The sequence below is a fragment of the Microtus pennsylvanicus genome, chromosome 1 (genome assembly GCF_037038515.1).
Source record: "Microtus pennsylvanicus isolate mMicPen1 chromosome 1, mMicPen1.hap1, whole genome shotgun sequence".
Lineage (NCBI taxonomy): Eukaryota > Metazoa > Chordata > Mammalia > Rodentia > Cricetidae > Microtus > Microtus pennsylvanicus.
The window spans coordinates 206,934,963-206,948,047 of NC_134579.1; the positions used below are offsets into that span (position 1 = coordinate 206,934,963).

At 43.0% G+C, this 13,085-nt stretch overlaps 1 protein-coding gene across 1 annotated transcript in view; it reads right to left on the minus strand.

The window, feature by feature from the left end:
• Window positions 1–13,085, minus strand: part of Syne1 (spectrin repeat containing nuclear envelope protein 1) — a 471,659-nt gene that overhangs the window by 282,017 nt on the left and 176,557 nt on the right. The window contains exons 34-39 of the mRNA XM_075949874.1: window positions 12,054–12,204; window positions 8,157–8,384; window positions 7,698–7,796; window positions 5,245–5,432; window positions 4,769–4,892; window positions 2,615–2,781 (exon numbers count right to left, since the gene is read on the minus strand). Of these exons, the coding sequence (XP_075805989.1) occupies window positions 2,615–2,781; window positions 4,769–4,892; window positions 5,245–5,432; window positions 7,698–7,796; window positions 8,157–8,384; window positions 12,054–12,204 (957 nt within the window). The remainder of the gene's footprint in view (window positions 1–2,614; window positions 2,782–4,768; window positions 4,893–5,244; window positions 5,433–7,697; window positions 7,797–8,156; window positions 8,385–12,053; window positions 12,205–13,085) is intronic.

Sequence of the window (13,085 nt, forward strand, 5' to 3'; positions counted from 1 at the left end):
CCACTCTGGTGGGTTGCTCTTCCCTCTCTGTGCTTCTGCTCCGCATCGCCATCACTGTACCTCAACTGTATCTGTTGCTCCCGCAGTATCAGCACCACTTGCAGAATGGGACCTCTCCCTGTGCCTGATCCCACCCATCTCCGGTCTAGGCCCTTTCCTCTTGCCCAGTTTCTAGAAGCACCCTAAACTGACAGTCTTACTGCTCCATACCTTCCCCAGGTGCCTACACTCAAGATGACAGCCAGAAGAACTTCCGTTAGAGCTAGGAAGACGAACTCCTCAAAGCTTATGACGTGCGATAGTGGTGTCCTGTGCCCTGCTTGATCTCTTTCTCTGGGTCCATCTGATAGAGCCTGCCTGCTCTCCCACTTATCTCTCTGGTGCATGTCCATTCATTCCTGTCTTAGAACCTTCGCCCATTTCCTCGCTCTGCTGTGTGTGGGTCACCAGAGCAACACCTATCTGCCTTGGCTTACTGCTCAGGTGTGTCTAAAGTGCCATGGTGCCTTATTGTGTTGCTTTGTTAATATTTATCATATTTCCCCCAACCCAGTCTTGCCCATCTTCCCACTCCACAAATGCAAGAATTTTGTTTTTTTTTATAATGACAGAATTGGAAAAGAGGACTTGCATATATGTAGAGATCAACCAACTTATAAAGCAAGGGAAATAACTGATTACTAATAGGTGACCGAGATCAGAATCCAAACTGGAATTAAGAATAGTAACCCTCTGATATTAATACATATTCCAGTGGTGCACGTTCAGTTTCTCTACAGACTATCTATGCTCCATGTAGCTTTACCTTGATTGTTAATTGACGTGGGCCCAGTCCACGTTGGGCAGCACCATTCCTAGGCAGGTGATCCTGGGCTAGCTGAGGCGGCCCTGTCAGTGAGCCATCAAACAGCCTTCCTCCGTGGGTTCTGCCTCAAGTTCCTGCCCTGACTCCCCTCAGTGGTGGACTGTGACTCGGAAATGTGAGCTGAAATTCTCCTAAGTTTCTTCATCATAGTGTTTTATCACATGGAATATACTATGAAACAGGAAGCTACTGGAACATCTTGCACGCATAGCTTATACTTTCATATGTATATATGGCTTCTACTTTCAATGCCTTTGTGTCAGCTAAAAGTCCTTCCATTCTCTCTGGGAGTTAGTAAACAGTCCCTGTTCTAAGGGAAGCTTCTTGACTTTGAAGAACTATTATTGATTCCTCTCTGTGACTTTCCCCCAGGCAATAACCATCCTCTTCTTCCTCCTGTCTATAGTTCTCCATGCTTGCCCCTCTAATGGGTTTCTTGTCATCCTCAGCTTGGTTTTAAACTGCTCAAGATTAAATTTGTCCACTCTAATGGCTTTGGCACCTGGCGTGGCGCCTGGCACGCAGCAGGGACCCTGTCAACGTCTGTTGGTTGATCACACAAATCAGAGATAACGAGGAAGCAAGCACAGACACTGTGAAAGTGGGGAATGACCTCCCGTGCCTAGCAACAGAGTTTCATTTCAGAAACGCAGTGAACAGTCGCTGAGTAGGTGAACTTTCTGGCAGTCAGAGAGGTTAAAGCGTGTGCAGAAGCATAGTGGTTGTTGCCGGATATTTGATCACACTATGAACCCTGGGTTTCTGTTAATTAAATAAGACATTGGGTCAGGAGGCAGAGCTGGTGACTAGTTGACAGGAAGTAGCCATAGAGAGTTGGAGGGAATACAGAAAAGGGATAGAGAAACATAACAAAAGTCGTAGGAAGGAACTTTGAGCTTGGTGGTTCTTTTTTTTATTTGGGACAGCAGAAGAGATGTTCTCTTGCTGGGTGGCTGGCTAAGGAGGAAGGTTAGCTGTTGCTTCTCAGCCTCTCTGGGTTAGCAGATTTTGACCTTAGTATCTGATTCCAGAGTCTTTATTGGTAAAATAGAATGACAAAGACTTAGCTGAAAGTTATATTTGTGGCTACAGAGGCAGAGGCAATCCTGACAGGACTCCTGTGTCCCCGTTGGGCCTCAACCTGAACAGCTGGGCAGTGTTTGCAAAACCTCAGTCAGTAGCTGAACCAACCATAGATTCAGGTGCAGTTGCTACGCCAACCATAAAACCACTGGAAATCAATACCAGTTACAGGCATGCTTTTAATTAGAAAGATTCATATGCTAAATATTAATCCTCATCTTAATTAAGATTCAATCTATTTTCAACTCCATTTAATGCTACATCATTTTATTATGTTTCTCCAAATGTGTACATTGGAGTGATAGGGAGAAGCAGTCGTATGAAAAACACTTCTGGCTGAAAAATAAATAACACACGAGGCAAAATATTAGTAGCCATTTTCTCCCAAATACAATATAAATAATACAAATAACAGCAATCTTCTCTATTGAATGTGTTTGAGCTGGGTTCACCACTGGGCCCATTGTGAGAGCAATGTGTGGCATCCAGGCTCGCCAGCAACGTTCACTTTTGAGGACCTCTGGATCCAAACATGACAGACAGAGTAGTTTTCATCTCTTCTATAATCTTCCCTTGAACAGACACATTAAGTAAATCAAACGAAACACACCGTTCACCCTAGCAGACAAACGAGCATCATTCGGGGCCCTTTGGCAAGGAACCAACCTTCTGTTGATTGTCTGTGGTAAGTCTCTCCAGCGCTCATCCAGCTGTTCCAACTGCAGCTTCATAGCCGCCACGTCGTCCTTGGAGGCCGCTGTGAACAGGGTTTCCTTCAGTTGCAGGAGATTGCTGTACACCGAGGCCTGGGACACAACTTCATTTTGCAGAGCCTGAAGAACAGCGTAAGACAGGCCTCACTCTAACAAGACTGACCCAGCGGACTGCTTGAGGCTGGCTTTACATTCTTGTGGGATTCATAGAGAGTTGTTGTTACTTGGTTTATCATGGACTCTCGGCCACCTTTATCATTTTTTTTTAAATGATACTGAGGCCTGTTTGGTTTTTCCGTGTCTGAGTAACAGATAGGCAAATTTGAAAGCTGTGAGTTTCTCTGACAATGAGGAAACTGAGTAAACAAAAAAATCAAGGACAATCTACTGCAGAAGAGATCGTCATTTTAAATCAAGATGTCACTCCAGGCACTGGGAATATGGTGTGGCTGTATGTTAGAGACTTTATTAGGCAAAACTAAAGAACTTAAGGGTGTGTTCATTTTATTTGCCTGCAATACAACTGCTTTATTTCTATATTTGATGATTAGGCAATGAACTTCTTGGATGCTCTGAGTTCATGAAAACCTTTGGCTCTTGCTAACAAGAAAAATCAAAGATAACGGCAGGTGATTAAATGGATAAATCAAAGTGATCACAAGCGAGATGACATAGCACATAGTAAACACTTATCAAGAGGCTCCTTTTTCTTCTCTGTGGGGCCCTACATAGGATGCAAACAAAACTGCAGAGGTAGGAAAGGATGAAGAACCCTTCCATGATGACAAGGAGGACCCCCTGTAAGTGTTGGACTCAGTGCTGGGGAGGATACAGGAAAGAGAATGCCTGGGAAGAGCAAGGCCAGGAGGTGAGCAGCTTACACCCACTTTGTCAGGTCACAGCTTGGGAGGTACCTGGTTCACAGCAGGCTCCCGTCAATAATATTTTTATTTTGGTTCATTGAACAAATGGAAGAATCAACAATGGGAAAAACACAGGCATCACCAAAGTGGAGAGTGGATTTCTGGTTTTATTTATAGGGAAAGGAGCCATGGATCTCCTTCTGGAACCTCCTTTCCTCACTGTAAAAGGGTCAAACTGAGCTGTGAGCCCCTTCACCCTTAGGGAAGCCCCAGGGTTTCTGGAAAGTGACTTTTGGTAAGAGGAAGACCATTCGAACTTTGTAAGCCAGAGTGGGAAAGGACAAGGGGCATGGCACCCTTCCGGAGTCAGGGAGGGAAGAAACAGGAGGTGGCCCAGTGTCTTCAGACACTTCAGATATCCCAAAGGGACTACTAGGAATAATATCAAACTAGCAGGTCTCTGCTTCTTTCGCTAGTTACACCGAAGAGTGATGTCGGAAGTCAAGAAAGAATCTATTGTACAATAGGGCTCTTTTCAGAAGCAATTTTGCCTGCTGACTTTTTTGGCTCAGACAGCATCCTCAGAACATATTACTAATGTTCAAAAATTAGCAATATTGTATGCAACTTTAATAATGAAAATGTTTTTTATTTAAATTTAGAATATTTGCTTAAAGCCACAGTGTCTTTCTGTCTTCCTATTGGGGCTTCATTTTTTTCCTTGTGTTTCTTTGTAGTGAGGATCGGCAGGCAGGCCTGCTTTTTGTCCTGTCTGGCTCTGCATGGCTAGCTGTTTACTCCACCTACCTAATTTTATTAACCAATAAAAGTAATACATAGACAAATGACCCTCCTCCATCATTTCTTGACTATAACAATCATTCTTGATTTGTTTTTACATTCTATTCTTTTTTACAAAAACACCTTTCGTTTTAAAAAATCACCTATGTTCGAAAGCGGAGCGATTATATTTGCTGCCAACCTCACCCAATCTATACATTTATATTCAGACGCTACACATTGTATTACAGGGCTGTCTAATATTCCATGGACACAGGCAACCACCAAGCTCCCATTGTCACCGTGTCTGTGAGTCGGGAGTGCCCTCTTTCTTTCAGCACGCCTTGATGTCAAACGGTGTTTTTGGGATGGTTAAGGGACTTAGATACTTCATTAATAAATTAACTTGAAAAAAGCAACCATACAAGATCATTCCATTCCTACCCCGCCCTCCTTGAGCGTACCTGTATTAACTGTACTTCACTCTCCACTTTGACTCTGTCAGCAGAAATGTCCTTTTCTGGCGAACTGGCTATAGCTTCGCATCGCTCTAACCAGGTCAGAAAGGGCGACAGCTTCTTCTCCAGCCTAAAGAAAGAGATAAAAAGACATTACTTCATCCAAGATGGTTATACTAGAGACAAGTTCTCTCTGGGCTGTTACAAATGATGCTCACTGGCGGTGTTATTCCTGCAGACCAAAGGGATTAACATCATTCATTTTCATGCTAATTCTCACGCACTTGCTCGCATCTGTACAATAGGTCAAGATACATACACTTCCTCTCTACTCTCAGGCTTCCCTCTCAAGGGATACCCTGCAGTAGACATCCAAACTCACTCATATATCTAGGGTGACTATTTCCCATCACTTAATGGAACTGCTCATCTGGACTCCCCTATCCACCATGGGCAGCAAGTCAAGAGCTAATGCTGCTCACCTTTGCCAGTGGGCCAGCAGATCCTCCAACGCCTTCTGTCTCTCCTTGGCCTGGTGCAGTATCTCCTCATACTGCTTCTGTAAGGCTGCAGCCTCCTGGGTGCAGGACTCTCTGTTCACCGCCTTCTGGGCGCTGGCTGAGAAGGAGGTGACTGTGCTGTTGAGAGCCTCCAGGGCCTGACAGAGATCCTGAGGAAAAGAGCAGAGGAGTCAGGAGCGTCCTCATTCACAGGAGGTGTGGGACAAAATGATTCACAGTACCTGCAAATGCAGATGTCAACCTATGCACAGTCTACTTTCTCTATACCCATGCCAAGCTCAGTTTATAAATCAAGAAGGGCAAGTGACTAACAACGTAAGTGAAGACGACAGTTATAATTACATCCTGTAATTGAGATGGTTGGTACTGGCTGTCAACTCGATTGGATCTGGAATCAACTAAGAGACACACCTCTGGGAGGGTCGATGAGGGTATTTCCCAGGAGGTTTAGCCCTCCAGGAGCACTCCTGATAGAAGGAGGCCTGAGGGGAAAGTTGTCACTTTTTGCCTGTCCACCTTCATCCATTGCTGGTGAGTACACCTACTCCGCTGTTGCTGCTCCTTCTGCTGCATCCTCTGCCTCCCAATAAGGAAGACATTCATTCTTCAGGCATCCTCCAGACCGCCAATGCCTGATTGGAACTGCAAATGGTCCTGAGGACAGTTCTCAGGTTCTCAGTCCCTCCAGCGTGCAGACAACTCCTGCTAAGCTACCCAGGGTATCCTGTGATCAGTCTAGTAAACCCCATTGTGTGATACACTCTGTCAGACCCTTTCTAGTGGGATGAAGGTTTTTTTTAAAGGTATGATCTACCTATTTCTAAGATTTTTACTTTAGTATCATAAACTTGCGCTTGACTTCAGGTAACTGAAATCCCAGAGGTCAGAACTGTGGCTGAGGGAGATATCTGGATGGCAGAGACAGCTTGGCATGAACGAGGCCCATTTTTCAGTTAGACCTGTCACAACCCATCCAACCGTTCAGTCAGAAAGGCTGCCACGGACTTCAACAATCCAAGAGTGTCCTGCTATGATTTTTGTGAGACATATTGAATGTGAGGAGAAAGTGACTTCTGGGATGCAGAAATCTAAAGGGAGTTAGACTTTCCTGGGGCTGTGGCCTGTGAGCTATCTCAGCGGGTAAAGGTGGCTTCCATCAAACAGGGATGACTGACTTGGATACCTCTGACCCACATGGTAGAAGGAGAGAACCAATTTCTGTAGGTTGTCTTCTGACCTCTACACCACCCCTGGTAAGAAATATGTAAATGTAATTTTTTTTAAAATCATGACAAACTATGTTCAGGGCACGATCATTGAAAAAAAGAATACACGGCTGTACAATTTGAACAACATCCTTTCCAGATGTGTGTTTGCTGATCATCTCTTCTCTGTGCCCGCAGCTCCCTTCCACTGTAGTAGAGACAAGTATGTTGCATACGTGTTTTTAAAGCAGGGACCATGAATGTTGTTTTGCTCCTCAGTTGGCATGTTTCCTGTGAGCGTCTCTTTGTATGTGATTCTCGAGGTTTGCACCTTCCCTGCATTCTCCCAGGGCTATCGGTTGTCTTGCTGAAGACTGATCATAATTGAGAGTTATGTAGCCAGGTCAAAGAAGCCAATTCTTAGAGATCTTTTCATGGCGGGAAGGGATTCTCTCACATCTAAATGTGGCTGGTTAGCGTCTAAAATTCACTCTGCACGTGTCATTTTTTTCTTACACAAGATAGTGGAGAGGAGGACAGGGACTTATTAAAAAGCTAACCTGAAAACATCACATATTCTGATGAGAAGAGAAACATATATATACATACACTTATATATAAGCACATTTCCACATCATATATATCTATGTGTGTGTGGTACGCAGTGTATGTTTGCATGTGTGGATATGCGTGGGCCCACACATACAGAAACTCAAATTTGAGGTTGGGTGTCTGTCTCAGTTACTCCCCACTTTGTTAGTGGGTGCAAGATCTCTCCTAAAACCAGAATATCTCTGACTGGTCTTGTGGTCCTGTCTCTGCCTCTTGAACATTTCAGAAGGCCACTGTGCCTGGTCTGATTTTCTATGGGTGCTTGGAATCCAACAGGTACTTACATACAAGTACTTTATCAACTCACGCATCTCCCCTGCTCAGAAAATATCTTTTAATGACTATCCCGTTTATAAATATATATTTATTATAATATTAATCTTATATAATATATATTATATTTTTAAAAATGGGAACTAATTTGTATACACAGATGTTTTGTTATAAGAAATGATGTTGTTTGAACCGTTTAATTCCTCAACTAACCTAAAATATTTCCAAGTTTAACTCTCACAATATTTGCTGTTTTCCTTTCAAGTAGGAGTAACCAAATTTTTGAGTGGATAAATATGAAAAAGTGTGGCTATGCGCACTCACCATATGCTCTTGGAGAACTTTGTATGTCTCTGCAACTGAAGAACATATTTTAATAGGATCAGCCAGCCGCTCTGCAAATTCAGACACAGATTGCCGGATCTAAAAAAAAAAATGGTGGGACATAAAAATAATTTAAGCTATATACCAAGGCAGAGGAGGTTATCGAGGACTCAGCAATCTTTCTGTTATAGATGAGTTTTTGATGTCATGATTGCATTTTTAAAAAGGCTTTTTAATAAAATCTAAAAATCTTTGCAAAGGTACTAAGATTTAACCTTAACACAATGTATAATGAGGTTTCTACATCCCAAGGTTGCCGTATATGTAGCGCTGAATGAAGTTTCTAATCCTTGTTGGGTTGTTAGCATGTGGTCTTTCTTTATTGCTCCTTTTCCGGGGTGTTCACTGTATTTCCATGTATTAAATATGTAACTTTAGCACACAGGGGCCAGTTCTCACCTTTGTCAGATTCTCTTCAAACTTTTGCTGCTGTAATAAGCGTCCCAGGATCGTCCCTTCCAGGCCCCGTGCGTGTTCACACAGCTCCTCCCAGTATCTTCTTATTTGGGTCAGCTTGGCTTTGATGCGAGCAGACTCTCCAACAGTGACGAACTGGACAAAGGACTGGGCTTCTTCTTCTAACCCTACAATGCTGTCGATTTTGCTTTCTATTTCTTGAATTGCGACCTAATATTTGAAACAAGAGGAAATGTCAGTGAGGTCTGAGTAGGCTCACCTTCGTGAACTCACACAACAGCAATAGAGACTACCTACTAGGACGGCAGGCCTAACTGACATCTAAACACATTCAGGTCAGGGGCAAGCAGCTGCAAACAGACGCCACCTGCTTCCTGGCCTCATTTGGGGAGAACAGATGCATAGAAGCACATGAAAAAGGGCTTGGCAATGGTGGCAGTGTGGGTTGGATGCGGAAGGGAGAGAGGGCCACTTCTCGCGATGACATAAGCAAGAAGCTAGCCCTGTACTCTCACAGTACATCTGAAGACAGAGGAGTGTGAGGTTTCCTCATGGAGAAAATATTAAAGGTCAGCTGGTCTTGGAAAGCTGTGAGTTCCAGAAACTTCCCAAACCGGTCATATTTGCACGTATTTAACCTTTCCAAATGTAACTGAGTACGCTGTGTTTATTAAACCCTTTCTAGCCACACATTAAAAACGGCCTTTGACAATCTATCATTTATTCCTTCGGCCAGCGGTTTCCCACCACATAACTCGGCAGTGTATTCAGCCTCCATCATCAGGAACCAGACATACCCGGTCTAAGAATTTTAATAGCTGACGATTTCCCATAGGACCTGAGATTTCCCTGCTCTCTTCACAGGCTAGGTACTCTACAGAAAAATAACGTGCACATATCATCCATTTAATCACGGACAGACAAGATACTCAATAATGTCAGTCATTGCAGGAAAGGAACTGAGAGCTGCGCAGGACGTGTGCACCTATGTGTGAGCAGCAGTGGATGGGGCCTCAAACACAGAAAATGCAAGTCATTTCTCTGAGGGGTGCAAAGCAAGCAAAACAATATGAAAATATTAAGTGGAAAATCCTGTTACCCTAGGAAAGCTAAATTTGTGACTTCTGTCCTGATGAGACAATTGGAAAGAGTTTGAGTCACCTTGAAGTCTGTTTGGCATAATCTTTCATTCTCAATTTTTATATGCATGGCTACATGGGGTACCTGGTAGATAATTGTTATCTGAGCATAAATGGTCTCTGTTTCTTTTGCTGTCTTATTGGATTCTTTTGAAGAAAAAAGCACTCATAGTTCAAAATGTGTATTGTCTAATATGCATCAATAATTTGTCTACATAATCATGGCATATAACAGAAAGAACCTTAGTTGAGAACAAAATTAGGAGTTCTCAGGCCCATTTATCTCATCAGCAAATTTGTGAACACAAGCCATGAAATTAGATCATGAGGGTGTGTGTGTGTGTGTGTGTGTGAGAGAGAGAGAGAGAGAGAGAGAGAGAGAGAGAGAAGGAGAGAGAGAGAGAGGGAGGGAGGGGGGAAGGAGGGGTAGGGAGAGAGAGAGAGGGAGAGAGAGAGAGAGAGAGAGAGAGGGAGGGAGAGGGAGGGAGGGAGGGAGGGAGGGAGGGAGGGAGGGAGGGAGGGAGAGAGAGAGAGAAAGAGAGAGAGAGGGGGAGGGAGAGGGAGGGAGGGAGGGAGGGAGGGAGGGAAGGAGGGGGAGGGAGAGAGAGAGAGAGAGAGAGAGAGAGAGAGAGAGAGAGAGAGGGGGGGGGGAGGGGGGAAGGAGGGGTAGGGAGAGAGAGAGAGAGAGAGAGAGAGAAAGAGAGAGAGAGAGAGAGAGAGAGAGAGAGAGAGAGAGAGAGAGAGTGAGTATTCTCCTAGAGGTAAAATGGAAAAGGAGCCAGGAAAATGTTGTTGTTAATTGTCAGTATTGGAAAAACACACACTGCTGAACAAGAATGGGCTTAGACTATCTTTACAGCCTGCAAAAACCCCATCAATTTTAACTGTCAGCTTGATTTAAGGTGAAAGGGATATTGCAAATGTATTTTTAATCTCTCTGAATTAGTGTAAGGATTCAAAGCATCAGTTTGGCACTGGACTCTGAACCTTCTATGCCAAGTCTTTTGGATTCCACTCTGTCGCTGCGTCTGCTGACACACATCTTTTTGTCACTCATATCTGTTTTATATATTTCAGATCATAACTGAAGTGCCATTTTGGATGTATCCCAATGTATTTCCAGTTTGATGGTAAGAAAACCTATAATTGACTATATATTTAATAATTAAATATTTCTAATTTTTCCCGAGGAATGGGATGGCATCTGATCATTTTCATAATTCAGAATTGCTCTGAAAGGACTCAATATTACAGTAAATGAATTACTGGATGAATAAAATAAGTCATAAAGTGCTTGTTAATTTCCGGAAGGAGACGTTTTTGAGACCAATTTAAATGTATCATTTTTTTCTTAGAATTTAATGAAAATTATTAAATGACAATTTTTTATTAAAGAGTTAAAATATTCATAAATTCTGTCTCAGGGCTTGGTAGCTGCTCTCCTGGACAGGCTGTGTTTGCCACATCCTAGGGATCTCCGATTGTGCAGGATCTGGTGATTAAGAGCCGTGTCAGCTGAACACCATGCCACCCTCCCACCTTGCACATGGCCGCCACGTGTTCTGAGTCACAGCGTGAAATGTGTCCTCACCTCGGCATCTATTAATATATTTAGTGGCAGAGGAGTTTTCCATTTTAAACTGTGAACAGAGCTAGCAGAAGGAAGTGACCAAATCTGAACCCATGTGGCATAAGATTGTATAAAACAGAGAATGTCTGTCTAAAAGGAGATATGGAGTTCAGAAGGAGGACATGGTGGGGATTCTGAAAGGCATTAGAGCAGAGGGAGGTTAGCTGCTAGATATGATCAAAATACATTGTACACATATAGAAAATTCTCATATTATATATGTTTATAATATGTACATATATATAATTCTCAAAGAATATATATAAAAAAGGATGCTCACTCCAATCTCAATTATTTTAGCCCATATTATTTAGCTTTTCTACTGCAGTGGTCAGTGATAACTTGTATAGCTAGCTCTTTTGGCAGTGGGAGAGCTAAGGCACCAGAATGACTGTCCAGACAAGTTCATCCATGAAAAGAATAAACACCAGGTCTAAGGGCTTTCTTGACAAAAGAAATATTTCTAGCTCCCCCTGCTGGTTAGTAAGGGTAAATGCCACTAATGCATTTTGGGTGGGTGGAGAGTGGTTTTTTGTTTGTTTTTGTTTTTGGGTTTTTTTTTTTTTTTTTGGCTTTTTGAGACAGGGTCTCACTAAGGTCCCATAAGGTCCCATAAGGTCCTGGAACTCAGGAAGTAGATCAGGCTGACCTTGAACTTTTGACAATCTCTTTACCCTCACCTTGTGACTTCTGGACTTAGAGAAAGTGCCACCATGCCTGGCTAACACAGCTAATACTTGAGTCTGACATTTGGAACAGTTCTTAAATAGGGCAGTTAGTTGTGGATGATGAATATATTTCATGATGTATAAATGCATGAACAGGGGAGTCCATGGGCGTCAAACCAAAATCAAGGAAAAGAATAATGCAACCATAAAAAATAGTTTAATGATATCGCACACAATATTGACTTTGAATCTGTAAGTCAGACAGTATTAACACAGAGTTTTATCTAGAAAGAATCATCAATCATGACCTCTTAGCTTGGCGTGAGTTCAACTTAAAAGAGTCACGGAAGAATGGAAGATTTGTCCTGGGATCAAATAGGTTTTGGTGATATAAATGTAAGACAGGAAGGGAGATTATAAGCATAACATGTGTGCAGGTCACCTTGATTTGGCTGATCTGCACGTCCAAGGCAGACGCTGACGTTTCCAAGGCTTTGAGTTCGTTTTCCTTCTCACTTATCCAGGTGGACAGGCTTTCAAAATTACTGCCAAAATGATTCCACTTGATTCTCACCATTTCCATGGTTTTAATACTAAAATTAACCAAATTAAGTTAAAAAAAGCAGTATTTCCATAAAGAATAGCAAGACAATTTTTTTTTTCTCCTATACTTCACCAGGTAAAAGGTCTTGGGGATATTCATGACTCTTTCAGAGCGGAAACTATTTGAGCAGGAGAATCATACGTACTTGATGTGAGTTGCCTGTCTGAGCCCAGCCTTCCTGTCTCTTGGGGGAATGGGTGCTGGAGGAGGCAGCACCCGTATTACATTGTGAGCGGAGCTGCACTTTGAATGCAGTTTTGTGCTGACTTCGAAGGGTGTGAGCCCACAAGGTCAAGCTCTGCACAGAAGCAGCTACCCTCAGAACTCAGAGTAGGGAACTCTCCCAGAAGAGCTTTTGGGGTTTGATCGTTTGACAGGCTACCTTTGCTTTTAGGGGGAGGTACTACTGGGACACTTTATACTGAAGTACTTTGGTAAAGTGTGCGTTTGTGAATCCAGGTAGAGCTGTGGTCTAATCACAGGCTGCAGGCAGCACCTGCCGCCATCAGCTCCGTGAAGCCTTTGGTTTGTAACCTATAATGGTCTCTGCGAGTCACAGGTCTCCCACAGTCCTGACTCCAAAAGACTTTCACAAACACTCATTCATGAGCCCCCGAACTATTTACAGACAGCACTGGCTCTCTGTGCGGTAAATCTAATGGATTTCAACTGGAGAATCTCAGTTGGTATTAGCGCTGGACATATAACCAGGTGAACATGGCTTTCGGTTTAGAAAGAAACTAGAAAACTATACTAACCCTAGCACTAAACTAACTGATATCCTTGGGTGAAGGAAAAGTAACTGAGTATACCTTATTACAAAAGGCACTTGATACCAAGAACAAACATGGCATCAGCTGATTGTCAAAT